This window comes from Rhinopithecus bieti, unplaced genomic scaffold, assembly GCF_001698545.2.
Source record: "Rhinopithecus bieti isolate Rb0 unplaced genomic scaffold, ASM169854v2 scaffold_761, whole genome shotgun sequence".
Lineage (NCBI taxonomy): Eukaryota > Metazoa > Chordata > Mammalia > Primates > Cercopithecidae > Rhinopithecus > Rhinopithecus bieti.
This window is the reverse complement of record NW_016803176.1, coordinates 302,887-329,687: the sequence shown is the minus strand read 5'-3', so window position 1 is coordinate 329,687 and position 26,801 is coordinate 302,887. Positions and strand designations below refer to the sequence as shown.

General features: G+C 35.5%; 1 protein-coding gene across 4 annotated transcripts in view; it reads right to left on the bottom strand.

Annotated features, from left to right (window-relative positions):
* INPP4B (inositol polyphosphate-4-phosphatase type II B) overlaps positions 1-26,801 on the bottom strand; it is a 551,727-nt gene that overhangs the window by 234,333 nt on the left and 290,593 nt on the right. For all 4 annotated transcript variants that reach the window (XR_001884600.1, XM_017867638.1, XM_017867644.1 and 1 more), the window contains 2 exons: positions 17,069-17,180; positions 6,947-7,019 (listed from right to left, as the gene is read on the bottom strand). Coding sequence is in view for 3 of the 4 variants with exons in the window: in XM_017867638.1 (XP_017723127.1) it covers positions 6,947-7,019; positions 17,069-17,180 (185 nt within the window). In the remaining variant the exon portion in view is untranslated. The remainder of the gene's footprint in view (positions 1-6,946; positions 7,020-17,068; positions 17,181-26,801) is intronic.

Here is a 26,801-nt window from a genome sequence, read left to right as displayed (position 1 = left end):
CATTCTAACTGGTAGTACCATTCAGGACATAGGCATGGGCAAGGACTTCATGTCTAAAACACCAAAAGCAACGGCAGCAAAAGCCAAAATTGACAAATGGGATCTAATTAAACTAAAGAGCTTTTGCACAGCAAAAGAAACTACCATCAGAGTGAACAGGCAACCTACAGAATGGGAGAAAATTTTTGCAACCTGGATAAGCTTTTTGATGTGCTGCTGGATTCAGTTTGCCAGCATTTTATGGAGGACTTTCGTGTCGATGTTCATCAGGAATGTTGGCCTGAAATTTTCTTTTTTTATTGTGTCTCTGCCAGGTTTTTGTATCAGGATGATGCTGGCCTTATAAAATGAGTTAGGGAGGAGTCCCTCTTTTTCTATTGTTTGGAATAGTTTCAGAAGGAATGGTATCAGCTCCTCTTTGTAACTCTGGTAGAATTTGGCTATGAATCAGTCTGATCCTGGTCTTTTTTTGGTTGGTAGGCTACTAATTACTGCCTGAATTTCAAAACTTGTTATTGGTCTATTCAGAGATTCAACCCTTCTGATTTAGTCTTGGGAGGGTGTATGTGCCTGGGTATTTATCAATTTCTTCTAGATTTTCTAGTTTATTTGCATAGAGGTATTTACAGTATTCTCTGATGGTAGTTTGTATTTCTCTGGGATCAGTGGTAATATCCCTTTTATCACTTTTATTATGTCTATTTGATTCTTCTCTCTTTTGCTCTTTATTAGTCTGGCTAGTGGTCCATCTATTTTGTTAATCTTTTCAAAAAAACAGCTCCTGGATTCATTGATTTTGGGGAGGGTTTTTTGGTGTCTCTCTCTCCTTTAGTTAGAGGCAGTACAAAATTTTAATGAGACTTAAGGAAAGTAGTAAATTATTTTATTCCAAACCTAAATAATTACATTTGAACATCTTTCTCAAAGAAAAAAAAATAATTGAGTTTTCTGTTATCTGAAGCATAAATTCAGATAAGATACACCTGTTGTTTACCATTTAACAAGCATTATTGTATTCTTGTATGGAAGCATCTCTGTGTTCTCCGGAGGGAAGGAAGGCATCACCCCTCTTGTACCTGCCCTCCAGCCTCCTGTGCTCCCATCTGCTCTAGGCAACTTCCACTCCCAGGAGATGTTTATATTGTACATCACCACAATGATGCCTCACTGACTGCTGATCACCCCCATCCCAAGATCAGGTTAGCTCTGAGCATTTTTCCCTTGAAGAGGGTATCAGTGAATGGATTGCATCTATATCAAGACTCTAAGACTATCAATTTTTGAAGCCTTTTCCCCATGAGATTTAAGAAAAAAAAGCACCCTTTCCTCCCCCTCCTTTTCCACTCTCTGTCTCTATTGCTCTGTCTCTATGTTTCTCTCTATTTTATTTTATTTTACTTTATTTTACTTTATTTTATTGAGATGGAGTTTTGCTCTTATTGCCCAGGCTGGAGTCCAATGGTGTGATCTTGGCTCACCGCAAACCCCACCTCTCGGGTTTTCAAGCAATTCTCCTGCTTCAGCCTCCTGAGTAGCTGAGATTATACGTGCCCACTACCACACCCAGCTAATTTTTTGTATTTTTATACAGACAGGGTTTCACCGTGTTGGCCAGACTGGTCTTGAACTTCTGACCTCAGGTGATCTGCCCACCTCTGCCTCCCAAAGTGCTGGGATTTCTCTCTCACTTTGTGTGTGTGTGTGTGTGTGTGTGTGTGTGTGTGTGTGTGTGTGTGTTTGTGTGTGTGTGTGTTTAGGTTTAGAAGTCACCATTATTTAAAGGGCCATGTGGGGAAATCAACTCTCTTGCTTGGTTCTCTTGAAATCTCAGGGGCACATTCAGCAGGGCTAGAAATTTTTATTCCTTATAACAAATTCTTTTTTAACCCATAAATTATTCACCAAATTCTAACTGATTAGAGATTTCTAGACCAATGGGAGAGGGTACCTGCTCAATAATGAAGAATTCAATTTATAACGTTTAAGTGCCCAGAGCTTGTTAACATAAAATGATATAGACTACAAATAAAAAAGTAATGTTCCTTCCTCTTATGTAGCTTACAATCTAGTATCTTCTTCAAAACAACAATAATAGGTGATTTAACCCTATTTGGTGAAAAAGAATCAAAGCTGTGAAGCAAGAAATACAAATACCAGTAAGTTCTCCACATAGGAGGGCGAACTGCACATATTTATGACTAATAGCAGCACAGTTTCCTCATGTTTGTTTGGATTCCAACTCACACAGTCATGGAAATCATGGCTGTTAGGTATACAAAAATACTGTATCAGATCTAATGCTTGCTGAGGGGTGGAACTCACTGTAAATGGGACCAGAATGGGAAAGTTTGTGACAGGGTCTACTAGATTCTTAGATTTGGCATGGTAATTTCAGGGTCCATGGGCTGAAGTACTCTGTAGAATTATATAATAATTTTACCAAAAAAAGAGAGAATTAAGGTATTTACAGAGAATTGTGTTTAAAACATTTTTTTTTTTTTTAATGTTCTGTCACTGGTCAGACTTTTAAACTGTAAATAGTAACCCCTGAGAAAGAAAACTACAAATGCCAAATATTCCTCCATATAAAACTGATGAAAATGAATACTTTCATGAAGTGTTTCTAAAAAGAAGGAGAACAATGTAAACGCTAACCTATGCTACATCAACTTCAAACATTTGAGAGCCAAAAAGGAAGTAAAAAACTGTTTAGGTTAATTTGGTCATTTTAAAATAATTGAAAGGCAAAGAAGCTGAACTGTCTTTCAGGACCAAACTGCTGGTTGAAAAACTTAGGCTTTAAAACCATTGCATCTGTCAGTCCATCCAGTGTTCTTGTATCAATACTACCAGAGCCCATTTATCATTGCTGTGCTGCAGACAAGGTACCTCAGTTAGTGTGACTTAGGCACCAAACTCCATGACTGTGTGAAAGACCTACCATCTCCCCTTCTATACGGTCAAAACTCATTTCCCCTACTCCCGTTTCCACTCCCCCTCCAACAGAAAATAATTTAAAGTTTTCTTAGTACTATTTTACTTAAATAAGCAAATAATTAGAGATAAGTCTACTTTTTAACAACTTAATTTTATGAGTTATATAGTTAGAAAGTCAAACTAAGTAAGACCTTCACCTGTCTATTACATACTGTGTCTTCTAGTGTGCCTTGTTTGTATTCCCATGTAATAAAGGTACTTATATATCTTTCTTATGGAATTGTAAATTCTGCCCCACCTGTTCCTTATTCTCTCTCTCCTTCTACCCTAAATCCCCCAGATTCCCAACATCCACATTCAATTTGCAAGGGCATGAAAAGGGTGAGGCCTTTGGGGAAAGTGTTTTTCTTCTTAGTTTTACAACAGATAAGTGAATTCTTGATTTATACCAAAATCTCTAGAGATGTAAATAGAATAGTGAGGAACTGATATAAGATATGACATTCTCTCCCACTCAGTAAGTACTTCATAACTCACTGGAGACTTGAAAGCTCCATTTAAGACATTAATACAAAGACTTGAGAAGAATGTCAATAGATTACTTTGCCCACAGATTAAAGAAATACCACATGGGTATAGAATGGATTAATTCCAAAGTTGCTGAGTTTAGATAAATAAATAGAACAAAAGATTGAAGTCATACATATACATATTTTATATCTGTACAATGCACCTTTGTATTTTGAACAGAAACATTTTATGAATAGCACTTAGTTGTATTTTATAAGGTTTTAAAATCCAGTCTTTATAACATTTGATCTTCATTTAGTCTCATCTTCCCCTAATATAAGATGACTCCAAGAAAATATCTGTGACAAATATCCTAGGTTCTGAGTGGTCCTCCAGGTTGACTGGACCAAAGACATTAAGAATTATCTTCAGAAATAAGTGGACTGTCACCACCAAACTGTCACCTCCATGAAAGGAGAAAAGCAATAATTAATCATCTTTCACTCCACAAAGTATATTTAAATTGCAGAATGTAGCTGCTCCCATCAATTTTATGTCAGTAGCTTTTGTCATATTACAGTTCCTCTGTAACAAACAAATACCCTGGTAGTCTGGAAGAATTAGTATGGCTTCCAAGACTTATGCCTTACAGAATTTATGGCACAGCTATGGAGAGGTAATGATCTATTTTTCAATATGATCTCTCTGTCTCTTCTTCCATAAGTAATATGTTTGCTTGATTTTAAAGTAATGTTTCTCTTTCTCCTTGAAATATATACTTAACCAATAAGCATCACAAAATGCCACTTCTTTTTGTGTGTATAAAAAAGAGGGTTCACATAAGTCAATCATTAAAATGTGTCTTATTATAGTATAGATGGTTTCGATGATAACCTGAATCAAGCTGTATTTAACATGAACTTAATATCCCACTCAAATTTATTTTTAAAAATTAACATTTAATGAATGAAATAAATCATAGTTTGTGAACATATTAAAGTAAAGAACTAAAGGTTTAGCCAACTTTCAGGTGAAAAACAAATGTGAAGAGGACCCTTTGATAATAGTTTAAATATTTTAAGAGCACTAACAACTCAGGTGTTTTTTAGTATGTATGGTTGATTTATTAATAGCTTTCTGGGTAGACCCTTCAAAACACTATTTAGTACATACCCCACAGTATTATATCTTTCATAAAACTAAGAAAATCCCATTTCATTTGGCTGTAGGTTGAGAAACACCTGTTCTTCCTTGGGTTAATTCTTCATTCTGTGAAAGTGGACTTGATGTTTTTAAACATATTTCTCAATTAAATTGCATTTTATTTATCTGTGTGTATAAACAGAGCCAAAGGGATGCCTCTCCTTCCCCATTCCCTATTGTTAGCTGCCTCCTGCAAGAGAAAACTGCTAATAATTTAGGAGTTATGTATTTGTAAGCTGTTGATGTTCTGTATTATTCATTAATCTGATTATCATGCTATCTATGTCACTGCTTAAATGTAAAACACGGCAGGGCTAGAAAAAAGAGTAAGGTATTTTACTGTGACACCAATTTGTTTATTAATGCCTTCTTAGTAATACCACAGCCTATTATGAGCAGAGGCCTTGGAATCAAAGTGGGTTTAAATTCTGGACCCATTGTTTACTACATAGGTTATCTTGAAGACTTCCTCATTTGTGAAATATGGATAATGATAGTACCTTCCTCATAGCACATGCCAGAGGATTATCTAAGATAAGGTATATAAGGTATTAGTATATTGTTTTTCACTACAGTAGTCATTATTTACTAACGGTCATTTAATTTACATTATCATTTAAAAATTGGTTCCATAATTTTACATATTAAATATCACATATATTTTAACTGTACTATATGTCTCAATTTTATCCATAAATACATTTAATATATAGTCTAATACCTTGTTAAAATGCAAACATATTACTGTGAATAAAGCAATACACACATATATACCCAAGAATGTACAAATGTGATTATTAATTTTTCCTACGGAATCCATATATCTATTGTTTTAACAACTTTATGAGTTACATAATTAGGAAGTCAAACTAAACAAGAGCTTCACACTGTCTTCTAGTGTTTCTTGTTTGGGATAATACATGATCCAATAGCTAAAAGAAATTTACAGTCATGTGTAGTTTAACAAGGAGATATGTTCTGAGAAATTAGTCATTAGGCAATTTCGTCATGGTGCAAACATCACAGAATACACTTACAAATACCTAGGCGGTAGAGCCTACTACACACCTACGCTCCATGGTATCGTCTATTGCGCCTAGGTTACAATATGTATAGTATGTTACTGTGTGTAAAACTTTAGGTAACTGTACCATAATGTTAAGTATTTATGTACCTAAACATATCTAAACATAGAAAAGGTACAGTAAAAATATGGTATAAAAGATTAAAAATGGTACACCTATAAAGGGCACTGGTCGTGAATGAAGTCTGCAGGGCTAGAAGTTGCTCTGGATGAGTCAGTGAGTGTGTGGTGGGTGAATGTGAAGACCTAGAACATTACCGTACTCTACCGTAGACTTGATAAACAGTGTACACGTAGGCTACAACATTTTAAAAATCTTTTCTTTCTTCAATAATAAATTAACCTAGGATTACTATAACTTTTTTACTTTATAAACTTTTAAATTTTCTTAACTTTTTGACACTTTCATAATAACATTTAGCTGAAAATACAAATACATTGTACAGTTGTACAAAAGTATTTTTTCTTTCTTCCTTATTCTATAACTTTTTATTTTATTTTATTTTTTTACTTTTAATTTTTTGTGTTAAAACTGAGACAAAAACACACACATTAACCTAAGCCCACACAAGATCAGGATCACCAAGATGTCACTAGGCGATAGAAATGTTTTAGCTGTGTTATAATCTTATAAGACCACTGTCATATATGTAGTTGTCATTGACCAAATGTCATTATGCAGCACACGATCATATTTGTTTTTTGTTTGTTTGTTTTTTGAGATGGAGTATCGCTCTGCCTTGAGGCTGGAGCACAGTGGCGCAATCTTGGCTCACTGCAACCTCTGCCTCTCGGGTTCAAGCAATTCTCCTGCCTCAACCTCCAGAATTGCTGGGACTGCAGGCCCGCACCACCGCGCCCAGCTAATTTTTGGTATTTTTAGTAGAGACGGGGTTTCACCATGTTAGCCAGGATGGTCTCAATCTCTTGACCTCGCGATCTGCCTGCCTCGGCCTCCCAAAGTGCTGGGATTAGGGACGTAAGCCACCGCGCCTGGCCGATCACATTTGTTTTGCCATAGAGCTAGCACATTTATCTTTCCTGTGGAATTGTACGATCTTCCCCCATTCTGCTGGTCCCTCATGATTTCCCAGTGTATTTACTAAGCTTCACAAACAACTGCGAGAATGTTGGTTCAGTGTTGATTTTATATAAAATTAAAATTCATTTTCACATGAAACTAACATAAGTATTTAAAACTGAGTTACATACCTGAATTCAAAAAAGGTAAGTTATCTTTTCCGCTCACACTTTCTGGGGCTGTACATTCACATACCAGGGCACACTAGGAAAAAATGTAAAAAAAAAAATTGAAAATAATCAAAATAAGAAATAATATTCTTTTATTTTCTTTGCAAAACATAAGGCTATGTACACGGTTCCAAAAAGTTTTGAACAAAATACTTTTAAAAAACTATTTCTAGTTTTATCTTTACTATGAAGAGTATTTAACTTGTGATTTACTTAAATGTATATGTAATATGCTTATATTATATAATATAGAGGCCACTCAGGGAAAAAATTAAAAAGAGAAAAATGATTATCCCCAACATGCTAGAGATATGTTCCTAGCACAGTAAATCATATTTGACAAGCTGAATCATTTTGTATTTCTTTCACCTGAGCTAATTTCAGATCAACAGAAAGCAAATTATTGTCTAGAGTTTAAGTAATTGCAACTTTAAATAAAAGACAAAATATGTTGAAACCACTAGTTATATAGCGCAAAAGATTATTTTGTCTCCAGCAAAACAATGCAAACACTTGCTCAAAAAGTATGAGGACCATTTATAAATAAGCTGATCTGTGGAATCTATAATGAATTGATTAAGCTCCTGACCTTTACGGTACTGTCAATTTCTCAACAGAAAGAGAGAAGAGATACAGAAGAGCACGTGGACATGTTCCTAGTCAATGAACCGTGATGGGAGAGAATGTCCCAGACAATTCCTCATTAAACATGGTACTCTCCCTCAGCTTCCTATGAAACTATAATGGAAAGAGGAAACAAAATTCTTCTGGCCCCAGGAGTTGGACAAGATCTATTTTCACATAGGCAGGCTCTAGCATTTGTGTCTTCAAATGAGTTTCCTTTTATCTTTAGAAAAAACATGTGGGTGGGGGTGGGGACAGGGAAAGAGGAGAGTGAATTTTCACAGCAAATATACCCCATATAAACAAGTAAATGCAAACATAACAAAGCAAACATACACACAAAAATTGCAGAAAGTTCTTTTGGTGACAAGGTCTGAGGAAACCAGCCATCCTTCTGTAAGTTTTGCATGGCTCTGCTCATGGGGCTCTGAGGGCTCAGACAAGCTTCTCCAAGGTTCTATCAGCCTTGCTTGAGCCATTTCCCCGCTGTTCCGTCTCCCTCCACCTCTCCTTCCCCAGGCACTGGCCCTCATTGAGAATCATGGACACTGAGGTCACTTTTAACAATGGAATGTTTACATTCCTCAAACATTTTGAGGAAGAAGACAAAGAATTCAAAACACTGATTTAAATGTTACTTTCTATTTTCTTAGAGTCTACTGCTTATTCCACAATCAACATTCATCACATTACTCAGTAAATTTTTTGTTGGGGTACAAAAAATGGTTTCATAATTTTTTTATTGAGGTCCTAGTTGACTGAAAGAACGAATGATTGAAAATAGCTCTTAAAATTTGATGTTCTCTAAATCACATTTCTGACCACCCAGAAGTCAGAGGTGCACTTCCTCTAATCCACAGCAAATTTGGAAATGCACTTCCTAAATCACTAGAATGATGTTCAATGATACTAGAAATACATAAAATTTTAATTTCTCCTATTTTCAATATTTCCTTTAATTCTTTTAGCATATACAGGGCTGTTAAAATAATTTTTCATCAACATTATATTCATCATATCAGTGTTCTACACTATAATCAATAATAACTACTTATTTAGCTCAGAGTCTTATGGCTTACAGCGAAGTACACGATCTGTTTCTCCCCGCCCCGTGAATCTCAGCACTCAACTCCAACCACTTCTCCTCGACCCCTGAGCTCCAGTCACACTGGCCTATTTGTTGCTCTTTCAACACAACAAGCATGCTGCCACCTCGGGGCCTTTGCTCTTGCTATTCATGCTACCTAGAATTTGTATTCCTGCCATATACCCCGTCTCACTCCCTTATTTCCTGAAAGTTTCAGTTCAAACATCACATTACCAGTGAATCTTTCCTTAACCAACATCTGGTATAAACAACCTGTTCCTTTCACCCTGTCTTTTTTTCTGTACAGCATATAGCACCAGTCAGTAATATATTACCTGTTATTTTAATTGTTTACTTCCCCTGAAGGTACCATCTGTGTCTCTCTGGTTCATTGCTGAATCTCCAGAACCTAGTAGAATGCTTAGAACTTAGTACGTGATATTTTTGATAAATGAATGATGATTATTTGCCTACAAATATTCTCTATAAGGTAAGGCTGGTTATAATACTTTCAATTTTACATTTGGAGGAAATAACGGGATAAGACATTCTGAGACTGGTCCTTAGCCACTCAAAGACTCCATCTTTCCTCTGAGCACTGCTGATAAACTACAGTGAAAACAGTACTTCAAATAACAGGAGCAAGATGGCCTGAGAAAAGCAGAAGGTTTTCATAAGGGGATGTATTAATACTCCACTTACACTATTTTTGCTGGTATCATAAATAAGTAAGACATTTTCTTTCCTTTTACAGAAATCACAATCCCTTTGGTCACTAGTGCTATGCTACATTCCAATACAACACAGATCTTAAACTACAGGAGAGACAAGGCAGGGGCTGAACTAAACTAAGCTGCTCACGTGCCTCACTGGAGGATGCTCCTAATAATGCTTCAATCCTGACAGGAAGCTGATCATCTCTGCTGTAGGCAAAGAAGGGCTGTGCTCAATGGGAGGACTTTTCCTGTCTCAATCAATCCTTTTGGCTGTTATTGGGTTTTCTCATTTTTCACCTGATTTGATTATTTGGTTCCTACTTATCCTGTCTCTAATAGTATTGTCTTTGACTACTTCAAAAGTTGTTCTATAAGTTTCTTTCTTTTTCTTCCACAATCCTACACTCTTTACTACATGCCATCTTATTTATTTTCCACCAATTGGCATGGAGTTATATGCAGCCACATATTGTCTCTTCTATAGGATAATTTTTAGCTTTACTTCTTTACTTCTTTAAAGTAAAGTTGACTTCATTTATTCATTTATTTCTGAGTTAGACTGTTTCAGGTACTGGGGATAAAGGAGGGAATGAAAACAGACAGTTTTGTCTCATGAAGGTTAATACTAGTGAGGAAAATAGACCACAAATGAGATAAATTAGTCATATATATATATGACATTGAACAATGACAAGTACTAATGACAAAAATAAAAAATAATGCAGAGAAAGGAGATAGAAAGCTTTGGGGTAGACACTGCAATCTTAGATAGGGTTGCAGGAAAGGCTTCAGTGAGGAGCTGACACTTCTGCATAAAGACTAGAAGGAAATAAGTGAACCACAAAATTACCTGGGGAAAACACTTCAAAGGTAGGTGGAAAAACAAAGTGCAGGGACCTTGAGTTGGCAGTGTACCTGAAACGTTCAGGAACAACAAGGAAGACAATGTGACTGAACCGTAGTGAGCAAAAAAGAGAAGTTGGGGAGGAGGTCAAAGAAGTAATGAAATAGCCGGGGGTGGGACAGGGAGACTCTTGTAAGACCGTATTTGGTCACTGAAGAGCTTTGAGTTTACACTTTCAGAGAGTCAAGAAGCTGTGGGAGAAAGACATGTCCTAAGTTACATTTAAATAGGATCACTTTGTTGCTCTGTTGAAAACAGACTGATGTAGTGACATGTGGTGGCAGATAGGGAGAGAAAAGGAAAAAATCAGGGAGACTTTTAAGTCATTACTGTAAACATCCAGGTGACAGACAACATTGGTAGCAGTAAAAGGGCCAAAAGTTGTTAAATTCTGATTTCATTTAAAAGGTGCAGTCAACAGGATTTGCTGACATATTAACTGTGAGTTTATGAGAGGCAGAAAGGAGTCAAAGATTACTCCAATAAAAGAAAAAATATTTTGGATACATAATGCAACTTTCATCTACTATATTAGTTGTGAAAAAAAGACAATTTTAGTTTTTCTTTTGTAATTTTTTCTTTCTACTACTATGTGGTTTTAATGCTTTATCTTCTATTTCTATATGTGCATATACTGAAGTTTGAAACAATCTAATATGGTAAATGACCCTCTGAGCAATCTTCCTTTGATAATAAATATGTATTCATAATATGATTAATGGAAACAAGTAAGAAAAAGAAAGCAAAGGTATGTGAGAAGAAAGAGTTTGGATTTTCACTTATATTTTATTCCATGCTCTGGAATTTAACACTCAAGATTAAAATGTAGTATTTTATATAAAGGTACTATTATGGACTGAACTGTGTCTTCCAAAGTTCATATGTTGAAGCCCCAGCCTCCAATGTGACCATATTTGGAGATAAAGACCTATATTACGGAGGTAACTAGGATTAAAAAAGGTCATAAAGATGGCACTTTAATACTACAGGACTGGTATTCTTACAAGAAAAGGAGAAGATACCAAAACACTATCTTTCCCTCTCTCCCTTCCTTTCTCCTTTCCTCTCTCTCTCCCTCCCTCCCTCCCTGCACTTCCCCTTCCTGCTTGCACACAGAAGATAGACCATCTGAGAAGGTAGCAAGAAGGCAGCCACCTGCAAGCCAAGTAAAGAGCCCTCACCAGGAACTGAACAGGCTGGCACCTTGATCTGGGACTTTCTAGCTTCCAGAACTGTAAGAAAATAAATTCCTGTTGTTTAAACCATACAGTTTATGGTATTTTGTCATGGCAGCCCAAGCTGAACAATATCAGTATCGCTCTTTTATTTACGTCTACATTAGATAACGTGTCACTTTCATGACACATGACTATGGTGCTAATAGAAGTTTCATTCCTTTGTCCCTAGCTCATGCAAACCAATGCGAGCAATGTTATTTTAGGAATAACTTCTATTTCAGTTACTTTCTCTTTCCATAATGACAGTCATTCAGGTCTTAAATCACCATTAGTAACAGATAATATTAATTGATTTTCTATGGATTTTTGTTTAGCAGATGTACAACGGTCCATGCATTTGCAGTTCTAAAAAACACTCTAGGTGATTCTAATTACACTTTGAAAAACACTGAGATAAAGTTATTTACACAATAAATATCCTGCATGTTGGGCCCTACTATATGTCTCAAACATTGATATTCTTAAAGATTGCCAGGAGAGTTTATAGTTACTTTATTAAAAAATTGCAAAAAGGTCAAGGTTTACAAATAATCCAGACAGGGCAGAGCTGATGCCAAAATGTTTGATGTGTTTACCATTTTAGTCAGCTTATGACTCACACACGGTGTGTACTGCCACTGCCACCTTCTATTTCTGGAACAGCTCAGTTAAGTCTTTTTTAAGTTAACGTTCCTAAGCCAGAAACACTATGTAGGATTTGGGTGGGGGCATATTTCTAGGTATCAAGTTCTCCATTTATGAAAAGAGTATAATTCAATTTGCACTACCTTATACTGTAGTGACATAGTCTGGAGTCAAAGGGTGGGCTAGTTTTGAGGAAAGTGGAAAAGTGGCTGGTGATATATTCAGAATCAGAGAAAGGAGTTCTACTTTGAAATGGGAAGTGTTTCCACTTCTGGTTTCCTGGTACACAGTTACAGGTCTAGGCATGATTATCTGCCTGTTTCTGCTCTGTGTCCCCAGTTTAGCTTCCGAATCCTCCTTCCTTGAGCATGATGCAAGTGTTCATGTGATAGTGACAAAGACGAGTCTTATACAGATCTACAAAATAAACAAGGATGGAATGAAGGGACTCAGCACTAAGACAGGGTTTTGAATACGTACCCAAGAAAGTCTGCTCCAAAACTACCACGGCCCCGATATTAGTAAATAACCTGATTTAAACTTGGGCCTTCTTAAAATATTTTTATTATGTGGGATATATTCCAAGGAGAGAAGAGGATAAAAGAGAAGAACAAAGTTTAGGGTAGCAGAGAAGACCCTAGCCTATTCCGGGAAAAGACAAAAAATTTTTGAAAGAAAATCTTTGGTATTTTTGTAAAGTTAATAATTTGTTAAGTGATGGATAAACACCATCTCCCATACAACAGTTTCCTGGGTATGAAAAATCAAACATGCTCCAAGATAAGAGACACTAAACCAGAAAGTAAGTCACAATGGGCCTTTATTTTTTTTTTTTTAATGCAATCAAGAACGAGACAAAGATGTCCATTCTCACCACTTCTATTCAATGTTATACTGAAAATTATAGCTAGAACAATCAGACAAGAAAAAGAAATAAAAGGTATCCAAATAGGAAAGGAAGAAGGGAAATTGTCTTCGTTTGCTAATAATGCAATCTTTTATGTAGAAAATCCTAATGACACAACCAAAAAAAAAAAAAAAGTCAGTTAAAACTGATAAATTCAGTAAAGTTGAAGGATACACAATCAACTCACAAAATCAGTAGTGTTTCTTTACACTGACACCAAACTATTTGAAAAATAAATTAAGAAATCAATCCTATTCATATTAAAAAAAAATACTTAAAAGTAAATTTAACCAAGGATTTGGAAGATCTGTATACTGAAAACTGTAAAACATTAATGAAAAAAATTATAGATAACACAGATACATAGAAAAGTATCTCATGCTCATGGATTGGAAGCATTAATACTGTTAAAATGTCTATACTACCCAAAGCAATATACAGATTAAATGAATCCCTATCAAAATTCCAATGTCATTTTTTCACGGAAATAAATTTAAAAATCCTAGAATTCTTAAGAAACCACAAAAGAGTTGGAAGAGTCAAAGTTATCTTGAATAAAAAGAACAAAACTGAAGGAATCATGTCAGCTGACTTCAAAATCTACTATAAAGCAAAGCTATCAAAATCAAAATGGCATGTTACTGGCATAAGAACAGACACATTGACCAATGTAACAGGGCAGAAACCCTAGGAATAAATCCACACATATATGGTCAATTCATTTTCAACAAAGGCACCAAGAACACAGAATGAAGAAAGGGCAATCTCTTTAACAAATTGTGTTGCGGACACTAGATGTCCACATGCAGAAAAATAAAATTGGACCCTTTTCTCATGCCATGCTCATGCACAAAATCAACTCAAAATGAGTTAAAGACTGAAAATAAGCCCTAAAACTATAAAAGCACTAGAAAGAAAACATTTAAAAATGCTCAATGACAGTGGTCTGGGTGAGATTTCCGTGACATGATCCCAAAAGCACAGGAACAAAAGCAAAAATAAACAAATGGCATTGTATCAAACTAAAAAGCTTCTGCACAGCAAAGGAAACAATAAAGAAACAACTCACGGACTGGGATAAAATATTTGCAAACCATACGTCTGAAAAGGAGCTAATATTCAAAATACATAAGAAACTCAACTCAATAGCAAGAAAACAACCCAATAAAAAATGGGCAAAGGACATAAAAATCACCCGCAAAAGAAGACATACAAATGGCTAACAGATATATTAAAAAATGCTCATCATCACTGATTACCAGGAAAATACAAATTAAAACTATAATGAGATACTATTGCACACATGTCAGAATAGCTATTATCAAAATGATGAGGGAGGCCAGGTGAGGAGGCTCACGCCTGTAATCCCAACACTTTGGGAGGCTGAGGCAGGTGGATCACAAGGTCAGGAGATCGAGACCATCCTGGCTAACACGGTGAAACCCCGTCTCTACTAAAAATACAAAAAATTAGCCGGGCATGGTGGTGGGCGCCTGTAGTCCCAGCTACTTGAGAGGCTGAGGCAGGAGAATGGCATGAACCCGGGAGGCAGAGCTTGCAGTGAGCTGAGATCACGCCACTGCACTCCAGCCTGGGTGACAGGGCGAGACTCCATCTCAAAATAAATAAATAAATAAATAATAAAATAAAATAAAATGATGAGGGATAAGTACTGGTGAGGGTGTGAAGCAAAGGGAACCCTTATGCACTGTTGAGAATGTAAATTAATACAACCATTATGGAAAACAACACAGAGGCTCCTCAGAAAACTAAAAATAGAACTACCATAAAACCCAGCAATCCCACTCTGGGTACTCCAAAGAAACTGAAATCAATATGCCAAAGAGACATCTGCACGCTGTTCACTGCAACATTATTCACAATAACTAAGATGTGGAAGCAATCTCAGCGTCCATCATCAGATGAATGGAAAAAGGAAATGTGGTATATACCCACAATAAAAAACTATTCAACTTTGAAAAGGGGGAAAGTCCTGTCATTAGTGACAACATGGATAAACCTGGATGATATTTTGCTAAATGAACTATGCCAGGCACAAGACAAATACTGTATCATCTCATTTATATGTTGAGAAAGAAAACAGATTCTTGGGACCCCAAACCCACTATGTCGGAAGGAAAGTTAAGATTGGGAACTGAAACACACAAAAAACTGCCTTTGTTTTTTACCCCTGACGAACAGATAGCTGCAATGACAGAAGGCCACATCTCTCCCCAGATGCCCTCATTCACAAATTGCTCACAATTCCCTGTGGGTCCCAACTCTTTCAGAATATATATCCCCCCTATAAAATAGCCTTAATACAGAGTTTTGTTGAATCTCACCCTAACAATGTAAATTAACAGCTTATATTTCCACAGACAGGGGACAAGGATAAGACTAGAAAATCACCCCTCTGCCCACTCTGAGACAAACACATAATTGACTTCTTTTATTTTACATAAAATGTAGATTTACTGAATATTAGAGGAATGTATAATTGACTATTCCTCTTCTCCCTTTCACATATAAAATGTAGATTCACTGAGCACTAATGAAAGCCTCACTGTGTGACCACTTACCTCATTGCCTACCCTCCCGCCTGTCTTTTTCTCTCTTTTTCCCCTCCTGCTTACTCTTTCTCTTTTACATATCGGAGTCCTCACAACCCTTTTTGGAAAAGGCAGGGGTCACAGATGCTCCTCTAATTTGTGCTTTTTCCCAGGTGCAGCCTCAACCTTGGTAACATAAACATGTAAATTAATTGAGACCTGCCTCAGTCAATTTTTTTCTTTTCTTTTTTTTTTTTTTTTTTGGCTTACATTTGTGGAATCTATATGAGTCAAATTCACAGAAGGGCAGAATGATGGTTACCAGAAGCTGGGGAAGGGAAAGTTTAGGGAAATGGGAGGTACTCATCAAAGGGTACAAGTTTCCATTAGCCAGGAGGAATAAGCTTTAGTGAGCTATTGAGCAGAATGGTCACTATGTAATAGTCCATTGTAGATTCCAAAATTGCTATAAGAAGAAATTTTAAATATTTTTACCACGCACACAAAATAAGTATGTGACGTGGTAGGTTTGTTACTTAACCTGATTAATCATTCCATAATGTAAATATATATCAAAACATCACATTGTTCCTAAGTATATACAATGATTGTTTATTAAAATAATTTTTAAATGCTCCTTTATTAAAAGGTAGAAATTATAGTGTATAAAATTCATTTTCCTAAAAGAAACTACTAGCAGTTTCTAAGTCTACCACATGTGCTTCAGTAGTCTCAATAAAATAGGCAATTGCATTCCTAAGAAAGAAATTTAGGTTAGTATTTATGTAGAGTTTCTCTGCCTTAGTGAAAAGGAACAGAAAGAAAGACAGAATCCTGGATGCATGTTTATATGCATCAGGCCTTTATTCTGTGTTTCGGGAAGCAGCTTCTCCTTCAGTTGCCATTGTCCCTCCTCCAGAGCTGTTCCTTCAGTGAATACTATTTCCTGCTTCTCTCTCCTCCATTTCATAAGGCACGAAGTTCTTGCTAAATCTGCCCTCCTTCACATAAAGGTGAAATACAAATTAAAATTGCATATCTTTCCAAAGAGGGTTTTGGGAGTAGAGAACAAGTTATTTTGGGTAATAGCCCTCCCAGAATCTTCTGGCATCTCAGGTAGAGTTAATTGTGGTAAAATGCGACCATGATCAATACTTTTGTTCCAACTGAGAAGAGGCAGTGTCAACCAGGGAGCTGGCAGGGAAGAGGAAGGTGCTTCTTAATGGAGCATTGCTTTGCATAGTTCCAAGCAAATAGGCCCTCTGATTCAGAGGCTGAAACATACATATTGTATTCCAATTTCAGAGTTGTTGTCTCATTTAGGTTTTGATAATGAGATTTCAAACCCCACAGAGATGTTGGTGAGACAGGCACCTGGCAAAGCTGATCATTTTTAACTTAATTTGTACAATGAGAGGACTGAGATCCTACCTTTTGTCCCTGTACATCTGTGGTGATGTGGTCGGCTTCCCCATCCTCAATCTCCCCCATCTTCACGACACCAACTTCTATGGTGCCAACCACTTTGCCACCATCTGAAGTTCTGCAACAAAAAACACACGAAATGGAAAGGTAAGAAGCTTCTCTCTTCCCCAAAAATATCCCAAACACATTTGTTTCTGAAAACCACTAGCATTGTATTTACTTACAAGACAAAATCTGCATAAAACACAGCAAAACATGTTAATAGGGTAGGTGTTTTTTGCTTTGTTTTATTTTGTTTTTGAGACCGAGTTCCACTCTTATTGCTCAGGCTGGAGTGTAATGGCATGATCTCAGCTCACCGCAACCTTTGCCTCCTGGATTCAAGTGATTCTTCTGCCTCAGCCTCCTGAGTAGCTGGGATTACAGGCATGTGCCACCATGCCTGGCTAATTTTGTATTCTCCATGTTGGTCAGGCTGGTGTCAAACTCCCAACCTCAGGTGATCCACCTGCCTAGGCCTCCCAAAGTGCTGGGATTACAGGCATGCGCTACAGCATCTTGTTTTTAATTTGAAATTAAAATTATTCATGAATGTGTGAGGTAAGATTACAGACTGTCGAAAAGTAACTCAGGAAGATGAAACCTCCTAAATGTTCTCAGAGGTACCCTCAAGGAAAGAACATTGTGTCATAGATCAATACCCTATTGGGAACCATCAAATCTAAAACAGCATCTATTGTGGCCAAGTAAAATAGAAAAGAGTATAAATATTCTTATCTTCCTCTATGACTGGGCTTTTGGCTACAAAATCTGACTTTGTGCCTTTTCTCTAACATTTTTCTTTATATACTACTAAGTAAAAAAGATTCTCTCCTAGCAAACATAAGAACATGCAAAGCAGAACATAACCCAAAGATCATTTAGTACAACTCTTTACTTTTTCAGATAAAGAAATTGAGACTCAAAAAGATGGAAAGACCCTTCCAAGGTAAAGAAGTGGCAATTTCAGGTTTCTATCGTCTCCAAGTCATCAACAACTCTTTTATATTCAATGATAATAATATAAGATTTTCACCATCATTATTTTAGCAGCATAAAATTTTATGTTTAGCAATAATAATGAAAGCTAAAGATAAGTTTAAGAGCCACACTTTAAGATTCTCTAGTTTCCTTTTCTGAGCAAGAAAAATTACAGAATAAATAGTGCCATTATACTGTGGAAACACTGCAACATATAATTATATTTTTCCCTTGAGCCTGTTGTGAAAATAGGTAGCAAGTCACCTCATAGATGTGATGTGTGGCTGTAACTTCTATTTGAGTAGAATTGACTGAATAGTCGTGTGACGTCTCATTTTCTTCTTTAGTCACATCTTTCATGAAATTTGTTTTCAACTTTTAGCTGAACACCAATGTTATCTTTCTTTTAACTAATTCCTTCTAAATACTGCTTCTTTTTTCATTAAAAGTGTCAGAAAGGAGAAGGGGCATTCCTATGAGTAGCTTACCAAAATGCTAATTAAAATAATGAATAAATTAAGTGAAAACAAAAACTGACTCTACTACTAGATAAGGTGCAAATTAAAACACAACTTTTGAATTAGTTTTTTTAAGAAAATTAAAAGAGAACATTTCTGATAGCATGTACACAGCTAATGTCGTGGTGCAATAAAATAAAGAAAATTAAAACAAAAAAATAAAAGTGATTTATTGTTAAATAGATTTTTTACTAAAATATGAAGTGAAATGCTTCTTGGTGATTTTGAAATCAGTGGAAATTATAATATTGACTCAGTTGTTTGAAATTAATATAGAAAGCAAGTATTTATCACAAAGAAGATGTGTAGACAGGTGACAGTATGATCTGTGAAGAAAACTATATTAACTCCAATTCTGGGATGGCTTTAAATAATTCATTATATCATTTTTCTAGTGTGTCATATTCTCATTTGAATATGACGTAATAACTTGTGATACGTCATGGTGAAGCATGTTTCTGTATAATTCTTCAGTACTTAGTAGTTAAATAAAGCATATAATAAGGACCTTCATGGGTACTACTTAAAAATTAATTTTGTAGATATTTGCAGATTTCTTTTTGAAAAGAAAAAGAAGCGTTGTGTAATAAATCATATATGTCATATTGTTTAAAAGTGTGAACTCAAGAGTTTGAGTTATCTGCTAGCTGTGTGACTTTGGGCAAGTCATTTACCCACATGAATGTTTGATTTTCTCATTTGTAAAATGGAGATAACAATAGCCTTGTTTTAAGAATTAAATTATAGGAGATAACTAATGTAAAGTGCTCAACACAATGTCTTACATAAGATAATTGCCACTTCCACCCCATCATCCTAATAGTAGTATTGGAACAATAACAATAGCAGCAAAAACAGAATTGCTTCTGTTATTAATGTATTAAATTATATTTAATTTGATGTTCTCAAGAAATTTTACTGAAACTGATATCTGAGACTATAGTAAAAGGCTATAGGATCTCACGGCATATGCATCTCAACAGTGATTAAATGCTCACTGGGGATACAAAGACTTTGTAGTAAGAGGATGTTATGATGTTTACATTCCTAGTAGTGCAGAGAACACAAATTTACTAATTACAGTGCAAGTGAATCAGTCAAAAATACTAAAGTAGATGAATAATCAATGAACTATGGGAGTGAACTTGGAAACTATGGCTCTATCTATTCTCTTTCTTAAAGCATTTGGCTATCTTTTCAATTATTTTCCTTCCTTTTGGGTTTCCTATGTTTCCTTATCTTCTATAGGCTTTCACTTACTGCCTGGGTGGAATCAAAGCAAGGAACATGCTTAATCTAGTGACACTATAAAATTCTAGCATAAATTTTTCCCCAAAAACATTTTGAATGGGCGGCTTTTTTGCATGCCCTAAAGCATGTTTCCTCAATTGAACTTCACGGAAAAAAACAGAATGGTAAATCCAGGTTATAAACCAAAGAACTAAACCCAAGACATCCAAAATATGGTTCACCCTGTCACTGAACTAGAATGTAAAATGTAAAAGCCATTCCCTATTGATTCCGTTATAATTTACCATACAAAGAATACAGATATCCACACTTCCTGCCAATTAGGAGAGTCACAAATGAAATATCTATTTCATGTTTCCAAAGATTTTCAAAGATGACTTAAAGATTTAGGAAAACATTCTTAAAAGCTAAATTATGCTTTCAATTTATCACCTTTCAAGTTGGAAAGGCTAGTAATAATAGCTTAATCATTATTCATCACCAAAATTCTACTGAATTTTATCTTATGAAATTTATCACATCTGCATAGAAGATACATTAAAGAGAGTTCTGTGCTAGGAATCAAGAAATCCAGGTTCTGCTTCCAACTCATCCACTAACATATCACTTCAGTTCTCTGGATTTGTTTCCATTACTGCAAAACAAAGAGTTGGTCTCTAAAAGCTGTTCCATACTATTAGCACTCAAACCTCATGCTCTAATCACTCCTGTGATTTCATCATAGGGCATCACAGATTGATATGGACTCAGCAAAAATCTCAGATCAATTCTAGCCTCTCTTCGTCACTCTACACCTTCCCATTCCACTTTCTGTCAGACAAACCAAATGCATGCCAAATCTGGAAAGTGACTTAGCACTTATAACCAAACTGAAAAAGAGCTAGCTTTTCTTATAATATCATATTATATAGGTCATACAAATGTATATAGCAATTATGACATTGGATCTTGGTATGTTTACAAGGATACAAATTTGATTGAACCCAAAATAGAAGTGATCTTCATACTCTTACCTTTCCTAGCAATTCAGGTAGCAGTAAGATGGGGCTGCAGTAATCAATATCTCAATCTACTTAAGGAAAAAACCATGTCATTTCAGACAGTGTATTGCCAGGTCATTACCACTGTTTAATGCAGAAAGCAGAGAGAGAGAAGTAAAAGATAAGCAGTTCATGGCTGCTGCGGTATTTCAATCACAATGTCAAGTTTCTCTTTCCCTCAGAAGATAGACTTAAATATTTAACCACAATAAAAAGATATAGAAGACAAAGATGGGGAAAATTTCAGCAACACAAATCTACACTCCCTTCTTACCTAGGTTTTCAGCATATATAATATATTGGTGATTAAGGTTCTTTAAAATCTGCCTTTAAAATGACTCCCCTAATACTTCCTAATGAAATATTCAATCTCACATGCTAGAACACATAAATATTTTAGAAGACTAAAGGAAAGGGAATGTTAAACAGTCTTCTAACAAAGGACAATTTAATGATACTTTTTTCTAAACTTCTTTCTCACCTATTCTGCCATCATTAATAAAGGGAAAAAAAGAAAAAAGAAAAACACCTCCAGAAGTGTTAAACAGCAAAATGTAAATAACTTCTTGATTTTGGAAATGCCACAGAGATACAAACCAACAAATGACTCTGTAAACATACAGGGACAAACCGTCATTAGCACTGTCAGTCTTTGTGAATATAAAGCAGTTCTGGTACTATGCACAGGAATCTTCAGCTGTGAGACATGCCCTGCATTTCAACCATCTAGACATGTAACTAGAAATGGAAATCTCACCCAAACATAAAAATAAACAAGGGCCATAAGTAAACAAACAGATTCACTGAGTGAGTGACTGCACCCTGATGATCTTTCTGGTGAATACAATTATACAGCAGTACTGGATTTACAGAGGGCTCACAGAAATTCGATTTATATTTAAGTATGTATAACTAAACACCTCTATTCTGGCTGAAATTCACAAATGTCAGAAGCCATATAATGCTTTCAAATTAACAGTAAAATAAAGCTTTTCAGTATTAATATTAAAGCTTATACTCTAGGGTTTATTAGTTTTCTGCTATTTTTTCAGTATAGGCTCACCTTCAGACATTCCATCCATCATCATGAGCTTTAACTATCCTTTTATGAAAATCTACTCCAATCCTATATTCCCAACTTGATCTTGATTTTCTGATCTAGAACTTCAAATTCGCTCTGGTCTCATGACTTTACATTCTACAAGCTTGAGACCTAACCTTTCACTCCCTCAAACCCAAATTCACTCACATTAGTCGCATGTCATTCTCCAAAACTCAAAACCAAGAAGATTCCATCTCTACCTCTGCCTTGCCTTTCCCCCTATCATTAGTCATTAAGCCCTACCTGTTCTCCCTCCATAATGTCTATTTCATGTGTCCCTTCCCAATAGCAACATTCCAGTTAGTTTTATCACTTCTCCTATGTTATCCCTGAAGACCCTACTTCCCATCCTCTAGCATCTGTTTCTTCCATTTCATTCATGTCAAGTTTTCATCTTAAAGCTCTGCTTTCACTATTTTATTTTTTTCCTGTTAAAAGTCCTTAGATGTTGCTCAGTACTTACTCAAAGGGGCTAAAACTACATAGCCTGTCTTTCAAGTCTTTGTATTAGGATCTGTCAAAGTTGATGGACACTCAGTATTTTTGGCTCACGCTGATCCACCTCATCACACACCATTAAATAATGAAGTATGGTTTAGTGAAAAAGCACAGTGAATGTTGAGTAACAAAGCCCTTGGTTATGGTGCTGACTCTCTCTATAAACAGCTATGTAATTAAGAGCAGGCAATTCAGCCTCTGTAAAGATTTTCCAGCTATAAAATATAAAGATTGTAAGCCATCCTACTTATCTCACAAGACTCATGTGATCAAAAAGAAAATATCTTAGGTTTAAAAATAAAATTGCTTTAGTATATGGAAATGAGTAATATTGTTTACATGGCCTGGGCCACAAAGCTTCAAGAGAATGATGTAGAAATGTTGATCATCATCAGTTTTTCAGACTAACTGGCTTGTAGATTACTCTTTACTGCTAAAAACAGTACTGTCCAAATATGAGGAATTATACAAATACAAATAAGATAAAGCAATTTTATCTTCCTCATGACACTATTAAAATATATATTATATTTGGAAATTTGTTTCAATGCTAAATGTAAAACATAAATTAGCTCCTTGAATTAAGAAGTATTTTATCAGCAAGGTGAGAAAGTAAGGTTGGCATCTTGTAATTGTCTTGTCAGGATTCCAAAATTGCATTAAAATTAACAGGTCATTCTTCCAGTAGTAAGGTGGTATTGCATTATGATTTTGATTTGCATTTCCCTGATAATTAGTGATGCTGAGCATTTTTTCATATTTTTGATAGTCATTTGTACATCTTCTTTAGAGAACTGTCTATTCATGTCCTTCAGATTTTTGCGATGGATTGTTTGTTTTTTGTTTTTTTTTCTTGGTTGATTTGTTTGAGTTTCTTAGTGACTTGTGGATTCTGGATATGAGTCTTTTGTCAGACATATACATTGCAAAGATTTTCTCCCACTCTATGGGTTGTCTGTTTACTCTGCTGACTATTTCTTTTGCTGTGCAGAAGATTTTTTTAGTTTAATTAAGTCCCATCTATTTATCTTTGTTTTGTTGCCATAATAAAAAAATAAATAAAAATAAATAGATGTTGATGTAGTTGTAGTAAAAAGGGAACATTTTCACATTGTTGGTGGGAATGTAAACTAGTACAACCACTATGGAAAACAGTGTGGAAGGAACTAGAAGTAGATCTACCATTTGATCCAGCCATCCCACTACTGGGTATCTATCCAGAAGAAAACAAGTCACTATAAGAAAGATGCTTGCACATGCATGTTTATAGCAGCACAATTCACAATCACAAAAGTATGGAGCCAGCCAATGCCCATCAATCAATGCGTGGATAAAGAAAATGTAATATGTATGTGTGTGTGTATATATATATATATATACACACACACATACAGACACACACACACACACACACACACCATGGAATATTACTTAGTCACAAAAAGCAACAAAATAATGTGGCATTTGCAGCAACCTGGATGGAATTGGAGACCATTATTCTAAGTGAAGTAACTCAGGAATGGAAAACCAAACATCGTATGTTCTCACTCATAGGTAGGAGTTAAGCTATGAGGATGCAAAGGCATAAGAATGGTACAATGGACTTCAGGGACTTGGGGGAAAGGGTAGGAGGGGAATGAGGGGTAAAAGATTATACGTTGGGTACAGTGTGCACTACTTGGGTGATGGGTACACCAAAATCACAGAAATCACCACTAACAAACTTATTGATGCAACTAAACACCACCTACTCCTCAAACGCCTATTCAAAAATAATAAATAAATGCCCATCATTATCTGCCCATTGGGTTCCAGTTGCAGGTAACACGGAGTATGCACATTCTACCACATTGTGCCCACTGAATACAGCTATAAAACCTAAACAGAACACAAGGAACAGCTATTTGAGGACCAAAACTAAATAGCACCATGCATATTGGGGAAGGAGATCAGAATCTTAAATATCACTGAACCAGCAGTGAGTCTACCATTTCTTCCCCTCTGGTTTCTCCCAACCTAGATTAGACACAGCTCGAAACGTAAGTGTGAGCATTGGTGTAGACAGAGAGAGCTCCAGGAGAATTCCTTTAGTTCTGACTCAGGGGCAGGAAAGTGGTCTCCTAATATCCAGAAAAATGAAGGGAAATCCTTTTTCCTCTCTTCACTCTCTCAAGCCCCAGCCCTCAAGTAGTCTTGCAGTGGCAGTGATGGCAGTATTTAGGGCTCACAGGGACCTAAAACTATGAAGGACAAAAAGTTTCCTCTCTGATTGGAGAAGCTGTGATCCCAAGAGAGTGGCGTGAATTCCCCTTACCTTTCATTTTTCTCTATTTTCATGGCCCCAAGAAGAAGGAGGAGTTGTACAGAAGAATAGGTAAATAAAACCCAAGCTTACTGGCTGGAGGATCAAAAAAGGAAACCACAGGAAACAGGAAGTATGGAGGAGATTGTGGAGAGGAAGAAGCTCCAGAAAGTGACTTCTTAATATTGTTCATGAACTCTGGGCTTGCTCAAAGTTGTGCATGGAAAGGTCTGATACTAAAAAGTATGTAAGAGACTTTGAGAAAATCTATGAACCAGAACACCACAAAGGTCTTGGCTGTCACTGAATGACAAATATGAGGAACAGGTCTGAATAACACTATAAAAATTTTGAAAACAGAAGTGACATTGAAACCACAGGTTTCACAGGACACAAGGTTAATGCACAATATCTGGCAATGAGCAACTGGAAATTGAAATTTTAAAAATTCAGTAGATCCAAAACAAATACAATGTTTAGGAGTGACTATAACAAAATACATATAAGATCTTTATGCTGAAAACTATAAATACTAATAAAAAATCCAAAGAAGGTCTAAATAAATATACATATAGACATACACTATGATCATGGATTGGAAGATGCAACTTTAAAAGTTGTCAATTCTCCTCAAATTGATCTACAGATTTAATGTAATACCAATCAAAATCCCAGTAATATTTCTTGCAGATATCAACAAGCTGATTTGAAAAACAACAAGGAAAGACAAAAAAAAAAAAAAAAAAAAAAAAAAAAATAGAACAGCCAAAACAGTATTGGAAAAAAAAAAATGAAGGAATTGAACTAACTGATTTTAAGATATACTGTAAATCTAGAGTAATTAAACTCTGGTTTTGAAATGGAAAGATAAATTGACAAATAAAATCAAGATGAAATATAGCCAACTGATTTTTGACAAAGTTGCAGGCAATGGAACAAACTAAAAGTAGTCTTTTCAACAAATGGTTGAAATTGTTCCAACAAATGGAACAATTAAATACCCATTTGGAAAAAAAAAAAATGCTCTGCTTAAACTTTACAAATTAAACTAAAGCAGTTAACTATGAAGTTTAACACTTGTATGAACAGAGTCTGTATCCATAGTCCAGATACAGAACTTTTCCATTACCACAAAGAAACCCCTTCCTACTGCCTCTTTGATTCATAACTCCACCCACACCAACCCCTGGTCACTATCAATCTGTTTTCCATCAAAATAGCTATTCCTTTTTGAGAATGAGATTGAGTAAATTGAATCATATAGTATATAATCTTTTGGGATAACTTCATTCATTCAGTCCAATGTTAATGTTAATTTATAAAAGGGGATAAATGAGAAAGGACACATCCATTTTGTCTAATAAATCAACAGCAAAACAAACAAACAAAAAACACACAGCCATTTAGTCTGGGAATACAGAAACCATAATACTAAAATGTTATCATCTTCCATGTCAAGCAAATCTAATTTCTGACATTTACTTGGGATGTTAAAGTGTGGATTTTATCCCATGCACTATAAATTCAAAATATCTAAAGACATTAGAAATTTCATATAGGAAAGGAAGAAATTTCACTTGAATAGTGGGAAGCATTTCATCAGAGACTAGATTCTCATTCAGGAGGGGCAATATATTTACCAAGTCAGTGACTCATAAATCAGCTGGCCCACCTATCATCTAAAATTATCACATTTAGACCTCCAGAAAAGAAACTATTGCCGAAACTTTTGTTAGTTCCATTAATTTAATTTTTTTTTTTTTGAATTTTGAATTTTACTTTTGAGTAAGAGAAAGAGAAAAAGAGAGCTACACCTCTTAAACACAGACTATTGGGAGAGGAAGATGATTGTGGCAAGAAACATATATGTTATAGGAGGTTATAGACAGACAACTGGGAATACCTGACTTCCTGTGGAAATTTTCAGAAGCAAAAAACATACACACTTATAAGCCCAGGTGAAAAGAGTCTTGATAGATAGCTAAGCTTTTTTTTTTTTTTTTTTTTT